Source organism: Amblyomma americanum, chromosome 9, assembly GCF_052857255.1.
Source record: "Amblyomma americanum isolate KBUSLIRL-KWMA chromosome 9, ASM5285725v1, whole genome shotgun sequence".
In the NCBI taxonomy this organism is placed as follows: Eukaryota; Metazoa; Arthropoda; class Arachnida; order Ixodida; family Ixodidae; genus Amblyomma; species Amblyomma americanum.
Window position 1 is genome coordinate 60,041,551 of NC_135505.1, and position 26,913 is coordinate 60,068,463.

The 26,913-nt window shown below is 51.2% G+C and overlaps 2 protein-coding genes across 2 annotated transcripts; one reads left to right on the top strand and one right to left on the bottom strand.

Annotated features, from left to right (window-relative positions):
- Positions 1-19,769: 19,769 nt before the first annotated feature.
- On the top strand, positions 19,770-24,186 carry LOC144103232 (uncharacterized). The gene is made up of 3 exons (XM_077636009.1): positions 19,770-20,094; positions 20,989-21,139; positions 23,134-24,186. The coding sequence occupies exons 1-3, from the start codon at positions 19,880-19,882 to the stop codon at positions 23,497-23,499; spliced, it is 732 nt and encodes a 243-aa protein (XP_077492135.1). The 5' UTR covers positions 19,770-19,879; the 3' UTR covers positions 23,500-24,186.
- A 1,220-nt stretch (positions 24,187-25,406) lies between these two features.
- On the bottom strand, positions 25,407-26,642 carry LOC144104438 (uncharacterized). The gene has a single exon (XM_077637427.1). It carries the CDS (start codon positions 26,376-26,378, stop codon positions 25,722-25,724), a length of 657 nt encoding a protein of 218 aa, XP_077493553.1. The 5' UTR covers positions 26,379-26,642; the 3' UTR covers positions 25,407-25,721.
- Positions 26,643-26,913: the final 271 nt, after the last annotated feature.

The following is a 26,913-nucleotide window of genomic DNA, read 5'->3' on the forward strand; positions in this document are numbered from 1 at the left end:
GTGCGGGAAATTCGCTCGCGCATCGAGCGCCTCGCGCAGAGAGGTTGTGCCGTGCGTGCACAGTGGGTGCCCGGTCACTGCGGCATCGCCGGCAACGAAGAAGCTGACGACCTCGCGACCGCTGCACACCAACTACCTGCCAGCGATCTGCCCCTTGCGCTGGAGGACGTGCGTGCGGCCATTCACGACCATCTCCGAAAGCAGCACCCCGACCCACGCATCGCGGGAGGTGAGCGCATCGACAGTGTCACCGGCTGTCGCGCACTTACACGGTCGCAACGTGCAATGATCCTCCGCGCGCGCATTGGCTGCGTGTGGCCCGGGGAACGACGGGTGCGTCACGGAATCGCGACGAGTGATGTGTGTGACGGATGCGGTGCAGTGGAAACACTAGAACATCTGCTCCTTCGCTGCTCCGCGTTCGCCGATGCTCGTCGCGATATGCTCGCGGCCTATAGGGCGCAGGGCATACTACCAGACTCCATCAAGACGCTATTGTGGCCGCAGGGCAGTGCGCGCACTCGTGAGCGAACTTTGGTGAGCCTCTGTACATTCCTCGAACACACGGGCTTGACGTCCCGTCTGTTCTCCGTCAGGTAGTTACACGCAGTGACCGAACGCTCCGCGAGTTCTACCTTGAACGATTAATAACTGGACGCCCCACTCCAGTTGTAACCTACACAGTGCTGTGCGCGTGTGTGATTTAATTCCTCTAAAATGAACTAATCACGCGCACAACCTGGACACATTTCTTATTGTGTAAATAGTTTGTACATATTACTTCTCCCCCTGTCCTCTATTCCTGTCCCCTCACCTCTTTCATTTCATTTCTCCATTCTGCCTGCTGTCCTTTATTTCCGCTGCCCTAGCTCAGGTGCTTCGGTATCGATAGCAGATGCCGGGGCCAGCAAAAATCTTTTCCTTCCTTTTTACTATTATTTTAATAAAACCACTACCACCACCTTCTAAGGAAAGAAGAGGCCGCAGAAAAAAGAAACACTTCTCGGTGGACACCTCAACAGGCGGTGTCACGTAAAAAATGAGAGTGGAGTGAAAGGAAAAGAAAGAAAGAGGATGCCTGGTTGGAGAGCTCCGAAAATTCCTGTGTCAATAAAAGATTTTAGTACAACCATTAAACCCCCCGCGGTGGCTCGGTGGTTATTCCGAGAAACCGTGTTCGAAGCCGGCCGCGGCGGCCGCGTTTCGCTCTCGGCGATACGCTAATGCGACCGAGTGCAGTGCGATGCCAGTGTATGTTAAAGATCCCCAGGTGGTCGACATTATTCCGGAGCCCTCCACTACAGCAACCCTTTCTTCTCTCAGTCCCTACTTTATTTCTTCCCTTGAGGTCCGGTTCAGCTGTCAGCCGATATGTGAGACAGATACTGCGCCATTTCCTTTCCACAAAACCCAAATTTAAAGCGAAAGCTTTACTGGCCGTGAACTTGCGATATCGCAGTGGCGGTGCTCCGAGGAGGCATCGCCCTCAGGGTGCTGTACTGTCTCCTATACTCTTTAATATAGCCCTTCTCAAACTCCCCCACCACCTCGCCCAAATACCCGACATACATTTTAGCCTCTATGCTGACGACATCACTATCTGGGCTAACCGAGGCAGTGATGCCGACATGGACAATAACCAACAGTCGGCCCTCAACATCATCGACTCATACGCTAAGGCGCGCGGCATAGCCTGCTCCTCTTCTAAATCAGAACTCTTCCTCTACTGCCCCAGGCAGCATGACCCCACAAACCCTCTCATCTCACTCACTCTAGGAAACCACCCCATTCCCCTGGTATCCAAGATTCGCATCCTGGACCTCGTCCTTCACTCCCCCGGCGCGCATGGCAACGCCATCCAAACTCTCCAGACCCAAGCCCAGCAAGCCACCCGTCTAATTCTGCGCGTGGAAAACCGGCGCGTGGGTCTGCGAGAGCGGAACGCTCTCCGCCTCACCCAAGCCTACATCACGAGCCGCACGGCGTACTCATTCCCCTACCTCCCCCTAAAGCAGAACGAGCGGGACCGCATCAACGCGCTCCTCAGGAGCTGCACGAAGGTAGCCCTCCGCCTACCCCCAAGCACCTCTACTACCCGGCTCCTCAATCTCGCTACCCACAACACGTTTGAGGAGCTGGCAGAAGCCACCCTAACAGCACAGCTGACTCGCCTATTCAGTACCGCGGAAGGCCGCACTCTACTCTGTCAGCTAGGCGTCTCCGCGATCACCCGTCCTACCGAGGGGGTTCCCCTACCTCCAGAGCTAAGCTCCCATCTCATCATCTTTCCAATCCCTAAGAACATGCACCCCGAGCACGACAGAGAACTCAGGGCAGCCCGCGACAAAGCCCTGCACAAGCTCTACGGCAACAGTTCTGAGGTAGACTACGTGGACACGGCAGCATACTCGTCGGGCTCCCGCATGGTTCTCGCCATCGCTAATTCTCAGGCCCGACTAATCGCATCAGGATCCGTCACCACAGACTCATTGGAAATTCCAGAGGAAGCGGCCATTGCACTCGCTCTCACCTCCACCTCTGCCACGAAAATTATCTCTGGATTACTATTATTTTTAATAAAACCACTACCACGACCACCAAAATCCGCCCTATCCAAATTCGCCAAACGCCTGATATCCCTCACCGCGGCTCGGCTTCTGCGCTTCTGGCACCCTACCCACCCCGTAACCCTTATTTGGACCCCTGCACACGCACGCCTCCCGGGTAAGAAGGTGGTCCACTCCCTAGCCCGACGTCTCACTTTACGGGCCGGAGTTGGACCTCCTCCACCATCCCAGGAGCATCTGCTTACGTTCAAAAATATTATTAACTACTACCGAAATATCCGGCGCGTTTACGCACCGCCGGCGTCCACCCTAACCTTAACCCAGGCCTCCCACTGGGGCCGACTCCAGACCCGAACTGCCCCCTACCCTATTCTCCTTCATGCCCGCTACCCCGATTCCTTTCTTCTCGCAAGCTCTGCGGAAAATCGGGAGACTTCCTTCATGTCCTCACCTGTCGTACCTTCCCACACCCTCCATTCCCAACCACGGCAGGATCATATGGTGAATTCCAAACGCAGGCCCGGAGTGGTCTGCACGCTCTGTGACAGAGCGCCTGAATCTGGCGGAGAGCGTGTGACCTGAAATTACGATTGGAGTACGTTTGCTCTGGCCGGAGCATGTAGGTGGCGCTCGCGAACTGCAGGAGGAAGTACCCGTCATTCCTTGCGCTTGCCTGCGCTCTTCGCGCGATTCACTTTTGAGTCCATAGCGGCAGGCGAAGCTGATCGTCTGCTACGGGGCCCGGAGATGAGCCGGCGGGGCGGACGCGACAAGCCGTCGGAAATGCAGGGCGCCGCTGAAAACGAACATCACGCAACTTCCGGTCGGATCCTCCGATTTCGGCGGAGCAGTCCCGACTGCTCCACGTAGCAACCTCGGCTCGGCAACCGCTCCCTGCCTACGATTGGAAGACGCGATCCGTGGCTCAGATCTGCGTTTGGAATACAAATGCTCCGAAAAGAGCAGAAAACGTTGCTACCGAAGTGCTCCAACTCTGCGATTGGAAGTCACCAATAGTAGGAGACTCTTCTGGCCAGCTCCGCTGCTGCTGACCAGCGCCGGATAATTACTGACGCCCTGAAGCGGATAGCCCTCCAAGGGCTGTCCTTTACCCTCTTAGGGCAGCCCCCTAAGGTTTGCCTCGTGCCTTGTTAGGGGTTTGCCCCCCTCTGTATTTGGCAATAAATGTTTCCACCAACGAGAAGGCACGTGACGTCACAGCGCGCATTGCCGCGGAGCCGAACCAGTCTGGCCGGGCCAGGCGCACTCGGCGCGAAATATAGACGCGCTCCAAGTCTCCGCCAGTGCGGTCAGAGTGCGCCGAAGCCGCCGAACGCGTCGTGGTCAAGCGCACTTGGGGTATAGAGGGTCTCGCTTTGACCGACGTGACGTCGGCGTGCAGCACGCGCGCGCGTTACGCCGGAGTATAAACACGCCTTAACAGAGCCTGCGCTTAACCGCTAACCAACGTATTCGGTGGCGACATCTATGGGAGCCACTGAAACCCCGCGCACACTCGCTGAATAAAAAAAAACCAGGGCCGTCGGCGTTTGAAGCGCAAACGCTACCACTCCGCCACGACGGCTCAAGCTTTAACTGTGAATAAAGGCGCGCCTACTGAATGCACTCTTCCGATGCAGAAGTCTCCACGCTTTCGCTACGTATACCCTGGCTTAACAGAGCTAGGTCATTAGCAATTTTTTTCAACTACTACTTTGAAGGGAAGAAATGGCGCAGTAAATTTCTCAATTCTTAGTTTACAACTCAACCTGCGCCGTGAGGTGTGAAGTGGGAGTTGAGTGAAAGGAACAGAGAGGAAGGGGATGCTTAGTTGGAGAGCTATAAAAATTCCTTTGTGTCTATAAAATGTTTTACTACAAGCACTACTTTGAGGGAAAAGAAAAGGACCAGTAACTTTCTGTCTTCTTGGTGGACACCTCAACCGGCGCCTTGAGGTGAGAGATGTAAGTGTACCGACAGGAACAGAGTGAAAGAAGATGCTTAGTTGGAGAGGTCCGAAAATTTCTCTGTCAAAAGTTTTTACCACAGCCAGAGATCCGTCATGGCTGCCGAGTGGTGCGGACGCGTGTAGCATCGGCTCCACAGTTTCTGACCATTCCGAACCGTGCCAATCCACAGCGCCATCAAATTTTACTTGGAGCTGAAATAACTCACAAGCTGGACCGCCTAGGCACCAGATTCCGAAAGTTAGGACCAAATTTTGGCTTCTCATCGGATTTGGAAGCTGCGATTCGGGCGGCGTCCCGCCAAGCCTACCGGTAGGCCTAGCTTCGACTACGGGAGCACATGGGCCGTTCGGCCTAACACGGCAACTGTGGTGCGGCCTGGAATCGACCCCGCTTTGCGAAGTACACATTCGATCAGACCATGGAAGGATTGCGTCAAAACTTCCCAGACGTTCACGATTTGGATGAGGACGACCTCGACACCACTGACTCCGAGAGCTCGGTGAGCAGCGATGACGCAGCGTCGGCCATGCAGGGGCCGCCCAACCCTTGCAACAATGATGCCAGCTGGAAATTGGCTTTGTTCAAACCCGCCGCGGTGGCTCAGTGGTTAGGGCGCTCGCCTACTGATCCGGAGTACCCGGGCTCGATCCCGACCGCGGCGGCTGCGTTTTTATGGAGGCAAAACGCTAAGGCGCCCGTGTGCTGTGCGAAGTCAGTGGATGTTAAAGATCCCCAGGTGGTCGAAATTATTCCGGAGCCCTCCACTAAGGCACCTCTTTCTTCCTTTCTTCTTTCACTCCCGCCTTTATAAGAAAGATACGGCGCCATTTCCTTTCCCCAAAAAAACCAATTAATATTACGATTATTAATATCCAAACGCCAGAAGAAACTCCAAAGGAAAAGAAGGCGGATCGCTGCGGGAAACAAGCCTACCACTCAAAACAATCCCGGCGGAGAAAACTCAACTAAAGTTACCCTGACCGACGGAGGGCCAGCCGCCGCCGTCCAAAATGCCAATGGACAAGGAATGCGGCACCAGCCAAGCCGCCGACTGCCTCCGCTCCCTAAAAAGAATGGACTGACAGCCAGTCCCAGAAGGAACTGGCTTTCAGACTGCTGCACACCCTCCACGTAGCCCGCGCTGTAGTTGCAGCGTGCGACCACAAATGCACAGATGAAGATTTCATCATCAGGCTCCGGTCGGGATCTAATAACAAAATCGTAAGCACCCTACATGAACCAGCCGCACAACTCGTGAGGGGCATTACCAGCCACAAATTTGAGGGACGCACATTTGAGATGAACACCTACGTGGCCGCGCCGGAAGATGTCCAACGTGGCGTGGTACATGGAATAGATCCCGGGACGAAACCCGAAGAACTCAAGGCCAATTTACGAGTGCGCACCCAAGGAGTCACCATACCAAGCGCCTGGATGTTAGCAAAAACCAAGACGGCTGTCATCGCCTTTGACGGACCCATTATCCCAAATTATGTTACCTAAACGGGGGCGAAACGCCATGCTACCCGTGCCGCCCCACGAGACAAGTGTGTTTTGTGTTTCCAGCAAGGCCACCACTCCGACGTGTGCCCCACACCGGATGTGCGCGTGTGTAGCCAGTGCAGAACATAATAATAATAACTGGCTTTAAGGGAAAGGAAATGGCGCAGTATCTGTCTCCTATATCGTTGGACACCTGAACCACGCCGTAAGGGAAGGGATAAAAGAGGGAGTGAAATAAGAAAGGAAGAAAGAGGTGCCGTAGTGGAGGGCTCCGGAATTATTTCGACCACCTGGGAATCTTCAACGTGCTCTGACATCGCACAGCACACGAGCGCCTTAGCATTTTTCCTCCATAAAAACGCAGCCGCCTCGGCAAGGTTCGAACCCGGGAACTCCGGATCAGTAGTCGAGCGCTCTAACCACTCAGCGACCGCGGCGGGTCCAGTGCGGAATGCAAAACCCACCTACTGGACATTCCTGGACTCCCATGTGCGTGGTCTGTGGTGAAGACCACGCTGCAGTGTCGAAGGACTGCCGTGAACGACTAAAGAAACCCAGAAGCCAGCGAACCAATACCGACCTCAGCAACGAAAAAGGTGGAAACAGCAGCAACAGCGGCGGTGGTTCATCTCGGAGGGGGAGACATCACGGAGCCGCTCGGGATCCCGCTCATCATGGAACCGCTTGCGGTACCAGTCGTTACACCCCCCCCCCCCCCTGCCCTACCTGCGGGGACGAATGGCGGGAACCAGCAACGGAAGAACGAAGAAACCAGATCCGCCCAGAAAAGCAGCAGCAAGGCGAGCTGGACAACCGGCGCTCACGGGGTTGCTCCGCACTCGGGTGGTACAGGTAACAAAAATAACATTAATACAAACAACGGACGTAGCCGTGACTGACTGAGAGGAAGAAGGAAAAGGAAAGAGCACAGGCCTGCCTTCTAGGCTCAAGCCGAGCCCCGCTCGCTGCCGCGTGCTGAACGTAGGAGGGGTAAAGGATAGGAGAGCAAAGAGTGAAAGAAAAAGCGCGCCGCGCTAATAGTCCCCGTGCCGATCCCGGAGCCAATGCAATACCGGGCCGACCCATGCCAGAGTGCTGCAAGCCAAACACTCCGACTTAATCGAAACGAGTTTAATATCTTAGGTCCAAAGGACCCGCTGCAGATATTAAATCAGGTATGAGGTATCTTGAGCATCGAGACGCGGAGAAAGCAGCTCTTAAGCGCGAACAAGAACTTATCCGCGTTAAACAGAACCAGTTGGAACGTCAAATTCGGAAACTCGCAAAGATAGTTCACGACCTAAAATCGATTGGCATCCCCGCTGTCGAGCGCTACACAAAAGCACCCCTCGATGCAAATGAGCGACGAGGAACTCTCAAACTTCAAAGTGGAAATACAACAGATGATGCAGAAAATGATGCAGCAAATGATGCAACAGATGATGCATCAGGTACAAGGCCTACTAGCAGAGCTGAGAAGTGCCTCCCGCAAACAAAAACACACAGAGAACCTGGAGGGAAAGGCCTACAACGACAGGCCTGGTAAAAGTCGAGTCAGCTGATAGCATGGAACAAGATGATGCCAGACCCCTGCGGCTAAACAGGAAAGGGGGAATCTTGGACCCATTAGAAAAATTGGTCAAGGATCGGACAAAGAACATTGAGAAACACGGGTGTTATTTTAAGATCTTTCAGGAACAGACGAAGCACATGACGGAAAAAAGCATTATCAACAGCATAGGGACAAGCCTAGGGGCCAAAATTGCGCGGATAGAGAAATTTTTAAACGAACACAATGCCAGACAAACTCAATAACATCCCTACCAAGGGAAGCCCGGAGCTTAATACTCTGTGGCAGTGGAACTGCAGAGGCTTTGTCAGAAAACAATCGCTACTGCAGCAGTACGTAAGGATTTGCGGTGTTGGACCCATAGCCATGGGTCATACAGAAAACATCCAAAACACGGGCGACGATAGCGGGCTATATATTATACGGGAACGGGAAGACAGGCTCCAGGTTGGCAACCTTGCTTAAGAAGAATCTGGCCGTCATAAAACACGACATTGTGTCCGAAGGAACAGGCTCCGTCCTGGTATAAATACTCACCGGAAGAAGGGATTTTAAAAGCATTTTTCTTCTCAACGTTAACAGCAACCCAAGGCAAAATTCAACTTAGAAGTCACCTTTAAGGAGGCAATCAAAATCGTAGGAAAATACTGCTTAGTTATTTTTGGCGGATTTCAACGTGGCTCATATGGAGTGGGGCTACAAGCAGGCAAATCGCAAGGGTAGGAAATTGTTCGAGTGTATTCATGACCTGGGAGTCGCACTGGAGAAGGAAAGGGTGGAAAGACGGATACTTCTCCGGACCTAACCCTCAGCAGAAACTTTAGTAAGGCAACCTGGGCCAACACAGGGCAGAACCTAGGTAGCAACCACAGCACAGCATCATATCCCTCTCATTAGGAAAGGGCACCATGGTGTGGAAATATAAGAAACCAACCATCACGGAGTAAGTTAAATTTAGGACTATAAGGGAAGCAGAACACATGGGCAGCATAACGGAGATATGCGAGTGGACTACCCTGCTGAAAAAACATGTAAAGGACACTACAATTCAGGTAGAGCACAAGGAAGCCCCACAAAACGTGGACAGCAGGCTCCTCAATCTTTTTAGGCAGAAAGCGACCCTCGAGCAATGAAAAAAATAAAAATAAGAAAGGCAGGAGGATAAGCAGGGACTAAAACACACTTAACAAAGAAATAGAAAAGCATGCCTTTCAGGCATGTGAGCAAAATTGGCTAACCGCTTGCGACCAGATGGAAAGGAGAATGAGTCTGGCAAAGACGTGGGATATAATTAGGCACTTGGAAAAGCCAGACGAAACAAAATCAGAAGCAAGAGTTAGACAAACGAAAGTCAGACACAGTTTCAACGGAACAGATGAACAACTGTGCGAGCGTCTGCCAGAAGTATATATCAACCAGGAACCGGCTGGGCCTCTACCAGGATATGGTGATGAGGACAACCCGGAGCTGGATGCACCAATTACGGAAGCGGAGGTGCGTGCTGCTTTATGCAATCTAAAAACTAAGTCGGCACCCGGCTCAAATGGGATTGGTAACAAGGTATTTAAAAACCTTGATGATGCATCCGTCACCAACATAACGGCTTACTTTGGGAAAGCATGGGAAACCATAAAGTTTCCCAAAGCCTGGAAACCGGCAGAACTAGTATTTATACCAAAACCGGGGAAATCCAGGGAACTCTATAGTTTGTGACCAATCTCACTTATATCCTGTGTGGGAAAGGTAATGGAGCATGTAGTGCTAACAGACTTTCCAGGCATATGGAGGACAATAACAAATGGCCACACGAGATGGTTGGCTTCAGACTAGAGTTAAGCACTCAGGATGCAATGATAAGACTAGAGCAGGATATCATCAAGAACCGTTCACATGAGTTGAAAGTTATATTAGGCCTAGACCTAATTAAGGCATTCGATAATGTTAGGCATGAAGTTATACTTAGAGGCATACAGGAAGCAAACCTAGGTCTTAAAGCATACAAGTACATAAAGGACTTTTTCACAGACAGGGAAGCGATACTAAACTTTAAGGAGTCAGAACCAATTAAGATGGGGGGTCCGGCACGCCACAAGGGGCAGTACTATCCCCGTTTCTTTTCAATATAGCAATGAGAGGGCTCCCAACCCTCCTCAACAAAATTAGCAACCTCAAATTCAGCTTGAATGCAGATTATATAAATCTTTGCATCAGCGAACCAGGTACGTTCGAAGCCACAGATAACCTACAAGAAGCTGCGGACATCATTGTTAAATATGCCAAAGGCTGGCCTGCTCGGCTCAAAAATCTGAGGTTCTAGTGTACGCCAAAGGAATATACGGACCTAAGCCGGACATAAACACCATGAGTGATGGGCGCAAGATACTCAGAGTTGAGGAAATCATAATCCTTTGTTTCTTCATCAGTTCCAAAGGCAAAAACGCTAGCATAATAAAGAAACTAGAGCAGTACACAGATAAGATAGCAGGGTTAATTATAAGAATAGCCACCAAAGGAAGGGGGTTGAAGCAGCGGAACCTGCTCAAGCTCATGCAGGCCTTCATCACAAGCAAGATCTGCTACGCCACCCCCTTTATGGAAGTTCTCCAAGGGGAGGTAGACAGACTGCATATAATCATTAGTAAAAGTGTAAAAAGAGCCCTCAGTCTACCTGCAAATGCCTCCACTGAAGAACTGGAAAAAATGGGGTTCATAACACATGGCCGGAGCTCAAGGAAGCAGTTAGAATTTCACAGCTTGAGCCACTTAGAAAAACCCGGACAGGTAAGGAAATTATTGAATGGGTGGGTGTAGAGCCTGACAGCAAAATAGAAGGCAAGGTAGAGATACATCTCGATGTCAGGTCCGAAATCAAAATTCCCATCATGCCGAAAAACATGCACCCTCAGATCAGCAAAGATAGAAGACAACGTAGGGCCAAGGCTATGGCTAAAAAATTCAGAGAGCTGCCTGCTGAGAAGGTAGAATACGTAGATGCCGCTGGGGGTCTGGAGGGGGCTGCGGTTTCAACCAGTGTAGACGGTCAGGGAAAACCCCTTATCACAGCCTCAGGCAGAAACCAGAACACAGAAACTGCTGAAGAAGTGGCGGTGGCGCTCGCCCTGGCAATGTCTAATGCAGGGTACATTCGTAGGGACAGTAAGTCTACTGTCAAATTTTAGTAAGGACTTGGCCTCTTGGGAAGCAAAACGCATAATGGAAACATGCCAAAACATAGGTTTGCTGCACTACTCTGGATACCAGCACATGAAGAAATAGCTGGTAACGAGGCCGCTCACCTGCTAGCCCGAGTAACCTACATCCGGACAGCAGCGGAGAAACCGGTCTGCAAAAATCTTAAGGATGCCCCAATCACATACAAGGAATTTACGGATAATTACAAATTAGGAAAAAGAATATACTCTCCTCCGGACGTATCCCTTACTCACAAAGAAGCTTACATCTGGAGGAGGATCCATACAGGGGTATACATATCGCCAGCCAAAATTTCTAAAAACCCAGGTGACAAAAAATGCATCAGCTGTGGGGAAAAGGGTACGCTCAACCAAATTACTTGGGAATGTCCTAGCTCGCCAGAAGCTAATGAAGAAATAAATAGTTTTGAAGCCTGGGAGGCGCTGCTGCGGAGCGAGGACCCCAACGCGCAGCACAGACACCCGCACGGCGGCTGAGGCCGTAAGGCATCAGCGACACCGTCCTCAGCCGACGCCTCTCCTCTTGATCAGGCTTAGGCTTAGACTGAGCCTTAGAGCGAGGTAGGGAGACCATCTGCCGGAAAAGTTTTGCTGGAGTGGGCTGGACTGAAAATTGGTATTCTTGTAAAGGAATTGGCGCACTATCTGTCGCACATATTGGCCGACACCTTAACCGCGCCGTAAGGTAAGGGATAAAGGAGGGAGTGAAAGAGGAAAGGAAAAGAGAGGTGCTGTAGTGGAGGAATCCGGAATAATTTCGACCACCTAGGGATCTTTAACGTGCACTGACATCGCACAGCACACGGGCGCCTTAGCGTTTGGCCTTCATCAAAACGCGGCCTAGTGAATAAAATGGCAGGGTGCATTAAAATGGCTCTCTTGAATAACTCTCTCACTTTACAGAAAATATAATAATTGGTTTTTGGGGGAAAGGAAATGGCGCAGCATCTGTTTCATTTATCATTGGACACCTGAACCGCGCCGTAAGGTAAGGGATAAAGGAGGGAGTGAAAGAAGAAAGGAAGAGAGGTGCCGTAGTGGAGGGCTGCGGAATAATTTCGACCACCTCGGGATCTTTAAAGGGACACCGAGGAGAACCCTATCAAATTTTTTTTAGCAAAATCTGATATTTCGGTGGTGGTGTAAACATTATTACATACAGGGAGTTTAGGACGCACAAATCCTTGGGCCCCCGCACGACCCCACTGCACTCAAACGTTCAAGTCCCGGAGGCTCATGACGCTGGCAGCCCGGCCTGTGGCGATAGCTTGCTTGGCCGGGTCCTCGGAGCGCAGTAGGATCTCCCAAGCCTCCCAAGTGGTAAGGTGCTCCAGGCCCCGCAGGGTAGTATCCGCCGGGCAGAAGAAAAGGATATGATCGGGAGTGGCTTTGGGGTGGTGGCAAAGGGTACAGGAGGGGTTTGTGTGGACTTGCTGATAACGCGAGCGTATATAAGGGGAGGGTAAGGTGCGTGTTTGGAGCCGCCTCCAAAGTGTATGATGATAATTGTCGACGGAGGGATGGGCTTTCATGGCTTTGTTGCCGCTTCTCCGGGAGCTTTCGAAAGATGCATTTATTTAAAAGAAATCTAGATTCGAAGTTGAGAAAATTTTTCCCGCCGCTCCGATTCAAGCTCGAGAACTCTTATAACGTCATAGGACAGAGTGACGTGAAACGTGACGTAAACGGAGACTTCGTGATTTCTGGCGGCTAGCAGTGCGGTCTAGCAGCTGCCGAAATTAAATCTACCGCCGCCGCACGTTGAAGGAATCTATCGGAGGTCGCTACCGTCTCTTCGTTTACGTTTGCACCGGCGTCTTGCCAGCGTTACGATGGATCCTGTTCGCGAACCCGACGACGTAGTTCTCGCAAAAACTCCGGCCTGCATTTCAGCGACCTCAGCTCCACAGAGCGTGCGATGCTCTTGGCGGAGCACTGTTAGGATAGGCGCCGGCGGGTCGTTTCCCCCTTCCTCAGTGAGCAGCCGTTGCAAACTAAATATCATAACCCCAGTGCGGGGAGTCGCGAGGGGCCAGGACAAGGTCGGCGCCTTGCGCCCATCGGAGGCTGGCCGGGGCTTTGGGGCCAACGGATTGTGATTCCTTGAACGACGCGGTTGCACGGCGCAGCAGGCGGCGTCGAGATCTCCCACTGTTGCAAGGGCCAAGTTATTTATTTATTTTTTGCCACAAAAAACGGATGGGTGCTCAAGGGCGGTCGCTTTTAAGGTTGGCGTCTTGAAACTAAAGCCGGCGCAAGACGCTTCAACGGCTTCCGCTAGAACCAACGGATCCACTGGATCGCCCATAAAGTTCTCAACTACTCACAGCCCCCCACTAGGCCCATTCAACTCATATGGGTCCCCGCGCATTCGGGCCATCCAGGTAACGAAGCTGCCCATGACACCGCTCGAGCGTACGTCAACCGAGCAGGGCAAGCCGCCGTGCCAGGGAGCGCCCGCGGTCGATTGATCACATACCACGAAATTTCACTCCACTACAGAGAGCAACGACTCCACTATCCTCCGCCTCACAAATCACTCACTAAATTAGAGCAGGTGACGTGGCGCCAGCTACAATCTCGCACTTTTCTCTCCCCCGCTCTTTTAGCACTAATGCACCCAGGGCTGTTCTCTCCAAAGTGCACCCTATGCGGAGCCCCAAGAGCTGATTTCCACCACATACTATACATATGCTCTGAGTTCCAGCCGCCATCAGAGTGGCAACTCACTGTCCTCGAGCGATGGGAGGTCGCGGTGTCCAGCGCCGACCCAGCTGTCCAAAAGCAGCTGGTGGGCTGGGCTTTGGAAGTCGCCGGGCGTCACCCGACTTCCGGCCACTTCACGCGACCAAGAGCCAACCCAAGATTAGTTTAAGATATGGCTCAATATTCATTAAAGTCTACCACCACCACCACTGGATCGGGCTCTCTCGCCCACTTGCATGTACCTTCAGATATGTAATGTGAATGGATTAAATTAGCCGAGCACGAAAGAACAGCTCCGCCCAACTGCCGAAGCTATTGAATTACGTCACATCGCGCACCTCGCCGCGGAGCCGAACCAGTGTGGCCGGGCCGGCGGCGGCTGGCGCACTCGGCGCGAAATAGACACATGCTCCAAGTCTCCCCACCAGTGCGGTCAGAGTGCGCCGAAGCCGCCGAACGCGTCGGTGGTGGTAAAAACGTTTATTTCCTCTGAAAAGAGGGAGTTACATGGAGGGTGCTCTGGAGTCAGGCTTAGTGCCCTTCCCCTCACAATCACTAGGTGGAGTCCCTAGTACGGGACCCCAGTGGCTTCCGCTGCCGCCATAGCTCGTTCGACCATCGCCTTTTGGGCTTTCAGGTCGCAACAGGCGAGTAGGGTCGCCTCCCAGTCCTCCCGGGTGGGGTTTGGGTTTGGAGTAAAAGCAGGGTTGGAGGGGCACGCCCACACCATGTGGTAGAGGTCCGAGGACCTCTCCCCACAGTGCGGGCACTCCCCGGAGAAGGCAGGGTCAAAGTGCTTTAGCGAGGCCGGGCACATCATGGTGTTCGTGTCAAGGCGGAGGAACAGGCGTTCCTCCGCTCTCGTTAATCCTTTACACGGGTGGGGGTACAGTTTATGTCTATCTTTGTATAATTGCGTTATTTCCTTGTAAGTGTAGGTCGGCGTGGCTTCCGCTACTTCTTCGGAGGAGGCGGGGGACGAGGTTGCCCGGTTAGAGAGCGCGCGGGCGGCTGCATCTGCTGCTTCGTTTCCTCCTAGCCCCGAGTGGGCCGGAGCCCAGACTATGAAGCGGTGGGATGGACCTCCCACGTACGAGCTGTTTTGCAGTAGCCGGTAGGCCAGGTACGGGACCCAGCCCTGTTGGACGTTCCGACACGCCCCTCGCGAGTCGGTTATGATTGTCTTGGAATCGGAGTGTGTTGCCGCTAATGCGATGGCGACTTCCTCTGCTTGAGTGACGCTTCGGGCTTTGAAGGTGAGCCCGTTCACCGTTTTGGACTCGTGGATCACTGCCGCCGTGTACCACCCTCCTTGGTGCGGGCCGGATGCGTCCACGTAGTATACCCCGGGTTTCCTTCCGTAGTGGTGAGCTAAGGCCTCTGCCCTGGCCTTGCTTCTACCCTCGTGGTCGTCCCTGGACATCTTAATTGGGAGTGGTCTTACGTGCAGGGCGTAACGCCACTCCTGAGAGAGTCTTACTCTCTCCTCGGTTAGAGTCGTGTGTTCTATGTGCAGACGGGCTAAAAGGCGGCGTCCTGACGGCGTCTGCGATAATCGCGTGTATTGACCTGTGAGGTGGGCTTCTCTAAGTTCATCGAAGGAGTTCGTCATACCCAGACCTTGGAGTCTCAGGTTAGACCTGGTTATCGGGAGGTCGAGGGCCTTCTTCGCCATTTTGCGTATTACCACCTCGATGATGTTCTGGTCGTGTTTGTTGAGGCGGAGATAGGGGGTCGAGTACAGGATTCTGCTTGTTACAAAGGCATTGGCCAGCCGCAAGGTGTCTTTGCTTCGCAATCCCCCTTTCTTGTTCGAGACTCTGCGGACCATTCGGCCCACCTGATCTCCCACCTTCTTTAGTTTGTCGAGCGTGGTCGTCGCCAGCCGACGCTGGTGGATGAAAAGACCTAGGACTCTAATTTCTTTTCTTTCGGGTATCGGTTCCGATCCAAGTCTCAATTCTATCTTGTTTGTGCATTTTTTGTTGGGGCGAATGTGCACGAATTCGGATTTTTGAGGGGAGCAATGAAGGCCACATCTTTTCGCGTACTCGTTCACCGCGGCGGCCGCCTCCTGCAGGCTGGCCTCCATTTCACCGAGAGAGCACTGCGTGGCCCAAATGGAGATGTCGTCCGCGTACAGCGCGTGCTGCACACCCGGGACTTTCTCCTGGTGGACCGGCAGGTTCTTCATTGCCAAGTTGAAAAGCAAGGGGGATAGCACCGCTCCCTGTGGCGTCCCTCTCGTGCCTAATAGAAAGGGGCCGTGTTCCGCGTTCTGGATCCTCACGTAGGCCTGTCTGTCCGTGAGGAAGCGTTTTATGTACTCGAAAGCGTTCCTGCCGCATCCCGTCTCTGATAGGTGTGTGAGGATCGCCTCGTGTGTCACATTATCGAAGGCTCCCTTCAGATCTAGGGCCAGCACTATCTTATCCCCGTTCGGATGTTCGATCGGGTTTAGTACCTCCCTGCTGAGCTGCAGCAGGATGTCCTGAGCCGATTTATTTGGCCTGAAGCCGTACATCGAGTCGGCGAAGACTCGCTTGTTTTCTAGGTACTCAGATAGTCTATCTCTGACCATAGCTTCCATCAGTCTGCCCACGCACGAGGTGAGAGAAATAGGTCTTAGGTTATCCGTATCTGTGGCCTTGCCCGCCTTGGGGATGAAAGTTATCAGCGCCGTCTTCCACTCCGTGGGAAGTGGAGCTTCGCCCATCCAAACCGAATTAAAGTGTTTTAGGAGGGATTCGTATGCGCGGTCCGGCAGATTGGCTAGGAGTTTTACCGAGATCCCGTCCCTTCCTGGCGCGGTCCCGCGTTTCATCCTCTCTATAGCAGCCTTGAGTTCGTATATTTTGAAAGGTTCGTCCAGCTCAGCATTTTGGGCTCCACTGTATCTGTAAGCTTCTCCCCTTGGATCTTGGGTCGTGCTCAGGTACTGGTCCCGAAGCTTCATTGCGAGCTGGGCCGTATTTCCTTGAAATGCATGTACCGCTCTCTGTAGGTGCTTCTGCGTCTCGGTGCGCGTCTGGTTGGGATCTATGAGCGTCCGGAAGAGGCGCCACGTGTTTTGCTAGACATCTGCCTAGCGGCCGCGTTGCACCTATATACCCAGTTCGCGTCCGCGAGTTGCGCCGCGTACTCCCCCGCTTCTTTAGTGATTGCCGCGATCCGAGCTCTTAGCTTTCGGTTATGCTTCTGTCTACGCCATCTTTTGACCATGCTGCGTCTGGCTGCCCATAGGTGGAGGAGGTGGGTGTCCACGTCCGTCACCGCCTCTGAGAGCTTTACCTGCGTCTCCGTCGAACGCAGGTTGATCAGCAGCTGTTTTGTCCAGGCTTGATAACCCTGCTCCTGGATGGAGCTTACCTCGTATTCCTTTCTAAATTTCGTCCAGTCCGGCAGCATAGTGTGCCCCGTAGGCCTGGTAAGGGGTTTCGTACGGATCGTTATGGTGATCAGGCAGTGGTCACTACCGAGAGTTTCCTCCGTATTCGTCCACTCCACTCGCCTCGCGTTTTTCGTGAAGGTTAAGTCGGGACACGTGTCCCTCTGCACCGAGTTCCCTATCCGCGTGGGGCACACCGGGTCAGTGTATAGGGTTAGACCTAACGCGGACGCCGCCTCCGCTAGCTTCCGTCCTCGTATGTCTTCTCGATGATAGCCCCATGAGGGACTCTGCGCGTTGAAATCTCCCATTACTAGTAGCGGGTCTCGTCCTGCTTCCCTGATAGCTCTGCTCAGTAGTGTGGAGAAGGTTACGCCGGTGGGAGTATAGAGGGTCTCGCTTTGGCCGATGTGACGTCGCCGTGAAGCGCGCGCGTTACGCCGGAGCATAAGTGCGCATTAACAGAGCCTGCGCTTAACCGCTAACCAACGTATTCGGTGGCGGCATCCATGAGAGCCACTGAAACGCCCCGCCCACTCACTGAATAAAAAAAGAAATTCTGTGCCGAGGTTCGGACTCGAACCAGAGCCTTTGGCTATAGAGGCGGAGACGCTACCACTCCGCCACGACGGCTCAAGTTACAACCGTAAATAAAGTCGCATCTGGTGCACGACCTACCTTTTATACAGTAGGTCGTGATCTGGTGAATGCACTCTTTTGATGCAAAAATCTCCGCGCTTTCGCTAGGTATACCTGGCCTAACAGAGCTAGGCCATCAGCAATATTCCTTAACTGCCTTGTACGTTGTCTCCTGTCCGTAATAAACGATTTCCGTTAAGTAGTTTGAAGTTGACTGGCATAACCGCGGGGAATGTTTCGCCGGGCGAGCGTGCGAATACACAAGTGCTGCCTTGTACGATCCCCGACCATCGTGCCATCATAGTGTTTCATTGACCGTGGCGATCATCTGACAAGCCTTAACAGGCTCCTTCTAAGGTTAACTAGTATGAAGCGGCATTTGGAGTTCCTCTGCTGTTCGGCGCTTGTAAATCGAGGCGCGTCAAAAACACAACCACGGGGCACGCAAAGCTCATAGATGCGAGGCGCCATAAAAAATCGAAACGGTTCAATACTAAACCGTGCAATTCCTACCTTTGTTAGCCTCAGAGATTCGCAACTAATGTAGGACGGATAATTCCTCCAAGGTGGCGTCTCTTGTCCTATGGCCTAACCACGCTTGTACTTGCGAGATTGGCCTGTGGCGGCGATACCTTTATTTTGGTTCTTGCTATTTTCTACCGAACCAGAGCTTTGTTTTCAGTAAGAGTGGCGTTTTTGTGATCAGAAGCTGGTATTCTATCGATACAAGCCAACTTCAATTTCTCCTCAGTGTCCCTTTAGCCGCCGCGATGGCTGAGTGGTTAGAAGGACGTGGGTTCGATCCCGGCCGCGGCGGTCGAATTTCGATGGAGGCGAAATTCTAGAGGCCCGTGTGCTGTGCGATGTCAGTGCACGTAAAAGAAACCCAGGTGGTCGAAATTTCCGGAGCCCGTCACTAAGGCGTCCCTCATAGCCAGAGTAGCTTTGAGACGTTAAATCCCCCATAAACCATCAGTGTCCCTTTAAGGACTCTGTACGGACAACGGCAGTGGTGTGTTAGTGTTCCGAGAATGCAGTTTGGTGTGCTGTGTTAGTGGTGTGCTTTTAGTGTGTGCTGGACATCTGCGGTGTGCTGTGTGCTGGGTCCAGGTTCGCCACAGAAGATAGTCGGTTGGCTGGATGGCTTGAAAATGAGGATGACGCGAGCAGTTTTTCATGGAAAAAGTCTTGAGAGAGGGGGCCCTTCTCACATATATTAGGGAGCCTAAATGATTTTTAAGGAAAGAGGTGTGAAGAAGATGACGTGGATTAACCGAAGAATAAAGAAGATGAAGAAGATGCATTCGGTGAGGTGGAGAGAGATGATTGGTTGAGAAGAGAAGACGACGACAAGGCTTACGTTGACTAACGCCGAGACAATAAAAGGGCGAGGGAGAGCGAGGCACGGGGGCGGCGCGAATGTCCGGACCCCGTAGCGTATCTGTTATGGGTCGAATTGGACTTATTTTTGAAAATGTGACGGAGAGTTTGAAGTATGCTACACTCCCGCCACCGGTTGACCCGGTATTGCACTGCCTCCGGGATCGGCCTTGTCTTTAGCGCGTCTTTACTATCCTGTCTTTCTATCCCATCTTCCAACTCTCCTACTTTCTGCACGTGGTAGCGATTGTGGCTCAGCTTGAACCAGTGAGCAGGCCTGTGCACTTTCCTTTTCTTTCTTCCTGGCAACAACAACAGACAGACAGACGAGGCACGGAGGGGGGGGGGGGGGGAGGAACCGCAGCCGTTGGCTCCGTAGCCGCGTTGGTCGCGCTGCTCGCTGCTCGCTCGCTCGAGTTAGGCTTCGTGATGACGTGGCGTTTGTGGCGTCCGTTCGTGGCTGTTGCTGCTTCACAACCGCCAGCCTGCTTCATTTCCTGGTGGTACCGGGCGCATACTTGGTGAGGCCTTTCCACGTTCGTGGGGTTTTTTCCAGGGTTCAGTGTTGCTGTGCTGTCTTGGGTGATGTAATACCCCTGTCACACGGGCACTTTCGATCCTCATTGAGTCAATGCTCATCGAACTCAATGCAGATCGACGGTTGTCACACGGCCACTTTCAAGCGCAATCGAGCTCGATCCTGCTTGACTCAATGCCGATTCCTCAAGAGTGCTTGAGGTTCCAAGCACAATCGAGAACACTCTCGCTCTCATGAAGCTATAGAAATAAACACTAGTTAACAAAACGAAACCACAATTTTTGTTGTTGTAATTGATTAAAATGCAAGACAGAACATTTTCAGGTACTATGCGTGCTTATATGCAAACATGTTTGAAAATAATCTCCACACCACGCTCCAAGCTTCGCCGTCAGTGTAAACAAAGATGGCGTCCTCCTGCTCGCCGGCGCGCAGACTGTGGAGCGAGCGCGAGACAGCCGCTCTCATCGATTGCTGGCAGGACCACCTGAATGATTTGCGGCGCCAGAAGAGGAACGCCGCAGTGTATGCGGAAATCGCGGAGGCGTTGCGGATCCTAGGGTTCCATCGCACATCAGCAGAGGTGCGCCACAAGATAAGAAACTTGACGCAGATGTACCGGTAAGTAAGCATTTTTAGACGGCCTCCAACTTCGCAGGCACTGGCTTTCTCACCTGCACCTGTTCTGCTTCGTTGCTTTGAATTCACGCTTCACGAGATGTCATTGCGCTATAGCTGCATTCGATTCAGTGCTGGTTCACGGCACCAATCCTGAAAAAGTGTTGCCAGCGCGGTGCTGAACCAGTTCTGTGGCGCAGGTTCGGCGCGTCAGCAGCGACAATTTTTAATCGAGCGCGTGCAGGCAGGTTTTGTCGGCTGCTCACCGTGGGGGTGTTGAGTTCTCGCGTGTATTTTTTGTTTGCGCTGGATTTCGTGCCTAACGAGATTTGAGTCGGCCATGGTATACGGTGACGACATCGCATAGTTTTTTTGTTATGGAGTAGTTTTACTCTTCGCACAGTGAATACGAGGAAACCGACTCCCTGCTGTCTTTTGCCGCAACTCACTCTTGGACCGACGGCAGTCGAATTCCGAAGTGTTATAAAAGCATGGTTGTAAGCTGTTTCAATTGCGAGTTCGCGATGGTCTTCAGACAATGAGAGAGACGTTCGAAGAACTTTCGGCGCGCTTCAAGGCACCTGCATATTTTCCGACCTCTAGGGGAGGGTGCCCGCAAATTACCGCCGAGAACCCGCCTTGCTCATTTAGCTATTTGTAAGCAGTGATAAAAAAAAGTCCTTTGGTAGCACCAGACGGCTCCCCGCTTCTTAGCGCTAGCGTGCAATTTTGATTCATTACGTCTCCATTCATTTCAAGCCTGGCGTCTGAATGTAAAATCTGGTAGGCTTGTTTTTTTTCTGTTTAATATGCACCTAATGACGGGCTTTTCTTTTCTCTTTTAAATGCACACTGCTCTGCCTTTATGTAAACTTGCGCAACTTTCCATCCTTTTAGGGACTTCAACAAAAATGGAACCACCACAGGATCGGGCGCCATCCAATGGCCCCATTACGCTCGGATCCATTCTTTCTTGGGGTCGTTACCAATGAACGACCCCTCACTCGTTCAAGAAACCCGCTGCTCTGGGGGAGCCACTGTAGAGGAGGTATGTAGATCAAATTTGAGATTGGCAGTGCACTTGCCAAAAATGTTGTGCTCGATCATTTCCTCACCTTTTCATTTACATCACCGAGAACTTTGAAAAATGGCCTTTATTGGAGTATCTATGATGTGGTCATGAAATATGTGGCACACTGAAATACTAAATAAACGTGTCAAGGTGACATCACATACAAAATGCAAACAGCTTGACATTTGTAGTCTGTCTTTCAGCACTGCTGCACGTTGCCTAGCACACAGCATGTGCTAGGTTGCATTTGAACCATAGTGATGTTTATTTCTAGTTCCATCATCTCAACGACATATTTGTTAGTGCTGTCATCCTGTCGTTTAGTGCTACAAACCATCACATAATTCAAAGCATCAACCACCTTATGTTTCAAGTGCGGTCATGATGTCTACAGAATCAGCCTTAGGTGGCACCTAAAGGCATTTGCTCAGGCAGTAAGCAAAGAAAACATGACCTTTGAAGAAACATTGCCAATGTTGACGAAGAAGAAGGAGCGCCGACCAAAGAAAACAAAAAACAAAAACAGACGTTTCGGCTCCCGTACGGGAGCCTTGTTCACATTGAAATGAAGCAAGCAGCTCAGTGGCATTACATATGCTTGAAAAGAGGGCGCAGGGAGCGTGCGTAGATTGGGTTAAGATTTCCATCGTTGCGGTTGAGGGTGTGACTAGTAGTTTGGATGATTAATGATTCCAAGTGCAGGCGAGGGTATAGCTTCTTTTCTGTTGAAAGCACGTGTGCCCGACCCCAGTCGATGTCATGGCCTGTAGATACTGCGTGCTCGGCGATAGCATTTGAATCCACTTTTTTGTTACGTACATCGTTACTATGTTCTTTTAGCCGCCTCTCGAAATTTCCGGTTTCGCCAATGTATGCATAGTCACAGTCGGAACAAGGAACCTTGTACACTATGCCTGGATATTTTTCTTTGGGAAGGGGGTCTTTGACATTTACCAACGCATGGCGCAGTTTTCTTGTCGGAAAGTGGGCGATATGAACACCAAAGGTGCGCATGATGCGTGCTAAAGCCTCGCTTAGTCCGGGAGCATAGGGCACGGCAGCACGTTTCAAGGGTGACAGAGGAGTATCGCTTGCTGGGCGACATAACTGTTTTTCCACAGATTGCACAAATGAGGTCGGGTAGTTGTTGCTTGAAAGTTCTTGTCGTACAGTTTGAAAATCAATGGTCTGGTCTTCAAGGGAGCTGCAGATGCGTTGCGGTCGTTTGAACAAGGACATAGCGACTGATTTCTTCTGTGTAGCAGGGTGAACCGAATTAAAGTTAAGGTATCTTCCGGTGTGGGCGGTTTTCTATAAACGCTGAAACTGAGCTTGTTGCTGTCCCGCCTTATCAATACATCCAGAAAGGGCAACGCACCATTCGCTTCTTCTTCGGTAGTGAAGTCTATTGCTCGTTCTATAGAATTCAAATGGTGCGAGAAGACGGCTAAGTCAGAATTCCGAATCAGGCAAAAGCAGTCGTCAACATATCTCAGGAAAATTCTAGGAGGTGATGCAAACGTTTCAAGGGCACGGCGCTCGACGGATTCCATACAGAGGTTAGCGACGGTCACTGATATAGAGGCACCCATTGGTGTGCCCTGAAGTTGACGGTAAAAGCGTCCTTGGAAGACGAAGTAAGTATTATCCAGGCAGAACTGCAGGAGTCTACGGAGATCCAGAACTTCAATGGGGGTTCGTTTAGGTAGAGACTTGTCAGCTTCGAGAGCAGCAGAGCAGACTTGTACGGCCAGGTCGACAGGAACGCATGTGAAAAGCGACTTCAACTTCTATCCACTAGATGGCAAAAGAATATAAGTGGGCCAGAAACAAAATCCGTCTACTATCACTGCTTCAGTTCACAGCTAGTCACTGGAGACATCCTTGTTTCACACACGCTTGATCCCACACTTCTCGCTTGTCTATGGAGCAAAGACATTGAGAGGCAAACATCATAAATTGTCACGCAGATCATTCTTGGCATGGTGGTGGGCGCCGACACCGGGACCGCTGAGGATGGCAGCCCCGCACTGGAAAATTGGCAGGAGCCCGCATTGAACGCGGACGACAGCAGGGCCGGAGGTTTTGCAGCCGAGTCAGCGGCCATTGAAGATGGAGGAGCTGAGGGGCAGGCAGGCATCCGCGAGCAGCAAAATAATAGAAAAAGGCTGCGGACTGCTTCGTCTGACTTTAGGCAAGCTTTGCTCACGGAGCAGAGGATGCTGCGTGAGAGCCTTGAAGCGTGTCACAGCAGAGAGATGGAGATGAGGCAGCGGCACTTGACGCTGCAAGAGAAAATGGTGAATGCCATAACAAAGTTTTTTGAATCAAGTTAAGAATTTTTCTAATTTTTTCAGAGTTGTATGTTTCTATTTTTTCGGTTTTTGCTTTGCCTATCGGTTTTTTTTTGCATTAGTTTTCAGACTCGTCGGATTTCTTAATGTTTTGCCCCTGCTTTCATATCAGCAAGTGCCTGCGCGATGTTGAGCAGCAATTTGTGATATTGATGGCAGTGTTAACCACATGCAATATGGAATCATCTGATGTGACTCCAGATTTTGTTTCTTTTCTTTTTTGTGCGCATTTTTTCCATTTGTTTCAGCACCTGCGCAATGTTGTGCGGTGATTTGTGGTACTGAAGGCTGTGTTAACTATGTGCAATATGACGTTATGTATCGACTCCTTTCAGATTTTATCTATTTCTTTTTGTTTTCCTTTCTTGCTGCTGTGCATTTGTTGCACTTATTTCAGTGCGTGCGTGATATTGCGCAGCAATTTGTGATATTGATGGCAGTGTTAACCACATGCAATATGGAATCATCTGATGTGACTCCAGATTTTGTTTCTTTTCTTTTTTGTGCGCATTTTTTCCATTTGTTTCAGCACCTGCGCAATGTTGTGCGGTGATTTGTGGTACTGAAGGCTGTGTTAACTATGTGCAATATGACGTTATGTATCGACTCCTTTCAGATTTTATCTATTTCTTTTTGTTTTCCTTTCTTGCTGCTGTGCATTTGTTGCACTTATTTCAGTGCGTGCGTGATATTGCACAGCAATTTGTGATATTGAAGGCAGTGTTAACCACATGCAATATGACATCATCCGATGTGAGCCCAGATTTTGTCTCTTTGTTTTCGTGCACATTTTTTGCTTTTTTTCCAGTTCCTGCGCAATGTGGCACAGTGATTTGTGGTTTGTGGCTGTGTTAACTATGTGCAATATGACATTTTCTAATGTGACTCCTTATGATTTTAATTATTGTTTAGCATTTTTCGCACTTTCTGCAGTACCTGAGTGATTTGCAATAATCATGGCTATGTTAACCACATGCAGTGCGATATCTGAGGTTACTCCTTTCAATTTTGTCTTTTATTGTTTTTCTTCCTTGCTGTTCTATGCTTTTTACACCTGTTCCAGTACCTGAGCATATTTCCAGTACCTGAGTATGTTTCGCAGCAGTTTGTGATATTTTTCGGGTGATATATACTGTAGCAACAAAGCATTGTGGGCGTGTTGGTAATTCATGGTCTAACTACAGGACCAGCGTACAAAGACGAATGACAAAATAAAGCCAGCCAGTGCCTTTTTTGTCTTGTCCTCGCATCTTTTGGATTTGGTTCCATTGAATGTGATATGTACATTTTTTTGTAAACTGTTGGCTGTGAAGCCTATAAAAAGGTATAACTTTTCAAATTTTGATTGCGTCTCCTGTGTGTTCCATTATCTTTTCACACAGTTTCTTGAAGTGAATGGATTGCACCAACTAGCCAGCCAGCAAACACTGTTATTGTAAATGGATAGCACGGTTTACCTCAGTTCTGTGCTCGTTGCTTGTAGTACTGTAGTATTGCAGCTCGTACTGCAGCACCAGTTGCAGTTTGGTCATCTGTGACTCTCTGTGGCTGCTGATACAGGGCCTCGGAAACTTGTGCATCAGAGGTCCAGTCTTGCATAACTTGGTCCCCAAATGCTTCACAGATGTTGTTCAGCGTGCAGCAGGCGCGGATCACCAGTGGAGCTGTATCCATGCTGCACTCCATCCTCTTCATGCAGAACCTGAATCTTGCCTTCAGTCTGCCAAAGGCGTTCTCAACTACCCTTCTAGCCTTCGACAGGTGGTAGTTCAACCTTTTCATATCGGCATCCAAGTGGGCGCTGTGGCTGAAGGGTTTGATCAAGTGCGTTGTGAGGGGAAATGCTTGGTCGCAGAGTATTAATGGAGGCTCAGCTGTTCCACTGAAGACTACAGCTGGAGCCTGAAATGTTGGCCCTTCAATAAACTCTGCCAGCTGGGAGCGTTGGTAGATGTAGGCATCGTGGCAGCGCCCTGGTGATCCAACGTTCACGTACCGAAAGCGGTACCGGTGGTCTACCAAGGCGAGCAGCACGATGCTGTGCCTGTGAAAAGAAAAACAGCATTAAAAGAATTCCTCACAAATCATGGACATGCACAATGACTTGTGAACTGAAGACTTTTGCATTAGCAAATTCGTACTGCTGCAATGCTGCCTTTATGGCTGCAACATGTAAGCTCTACATAAGCCAAATATGAGATAACTCACCAGCCTTTGTAGTTGTAGTAGTCTGGTGCGCTTTCCTTGGGCGGCGACACGGGGAAATGGCAACCGTCGAGTGCCCCTACCGCTTGTGGGAAATCGCAAACGGCGCCGAACTCTCTAATGTGGTCGCCCATTGCGTCTGGAGAGGGCATGTTTACCCACTTGTCCTCAAGTAGGCACACTACGGCGTCACAAAACTCGCGATATATGGTGTTCACGGTGGATCGCCCCAGGCCGAAAAGATTGGCCACAGACCTATCCTCTGCCGAGGAGCACAGCTTATACATCGCCACTGCAACGCGCTTCTCGACAGAGATGGCCAACCGCATATTCGTGTCGACGCGCTGCAGCAGGGGCCGGCAAGCTTCGACTATGTACCGAAACGTCGGAGGAGTCACACGGAAGCTCTGTTTGAAGAACCGTTCACCGAGGTGGGGGAGAGTGTCCTCGAACCAGCGTTCGTTTCGGTTGTACATCCACCTTTCCCGCTGGACTGTACCATCGCACGCAACCGTAGCTGCGATAAGCAACCCGTGCGCAAAAAGGAGCCGCCTTTTCACACTGTCCGTCTGACATTTAGCCGCCTCAATCTCGACTTCGAGGTCAGCGGCCTCCACCATCATAAGAGCAATCCCACGCTTCCTTTGTAGACTCATAATAATCTACACAGCTGTGACAGCAAAGCTTTTGGTTTTGGCGCCAACCGCTATCACATCTGGCTACGGATTTGGCTGCCGCTGCCTCCGGCTGCACAGTGTTGCCGGACATCAGCATGTTATGGCTGTCGGTGGAACATTTGGCGCCACCTAACACACATGAGCGAAACTTCTCAATGAGCATTGAAAATGCCCGTGTAGCACCGGATGTTTCGAGCGTGCTCGAAAATCTCGATGCAGATCGAGCTCAATGAGGATCGAAAGTGCCCGTGTGACAGGGGTATAAGGGTGCCGGCGCGCAGTGTGTAGAAATGTCTTTCACCTCCCCGGGAGGAGGCTCGGCAGCCTGGTCCGCCAGCCTGCCGGCCGAAAGCTCCTCTAAATTCTTTTCTAAAAAATGGGATTGATACAATCCCTGTGGCGATTGTACCGATTGGAGATGGAATTCTTAAAATGAACAATCCCAAATCACTCCAGGAACAACTCAAAAGTCTAACCGGTCATTATCTCGACATCTCGGAAGTGCGACCTTTCG

Coding starts and splice junctions, on each gene's coding strand:
- LOC144103232 (XM_077636009.1), top strand. CDS start 19,880: ATGGCGTCCTCCTGCTCGCCGGCGCGCAGACTGTGGAGCGAGCGCGAG. Junction 20,095..20,988: donor AACTTGACGCAGATGTACCG/GTAAGTAAGCAT, acceptor CCATCCTTTTAG/GGACTTCAACAAAAATGGAA. Junction 21,140..23,133: donor GGGGAGCCACTGTAGAGGAG/GTATGTAGATCA, acceptor ATTGTCACGCAG/ATCATTCTTGGCATGGTGGT.
- LOC144104438 (XM_077637427.1), bottom strand. CDS start 26,378: ATGAGTCTACAAAGGAAGCGTGGGATTGCTCTTATGATGGTGGAGGCC.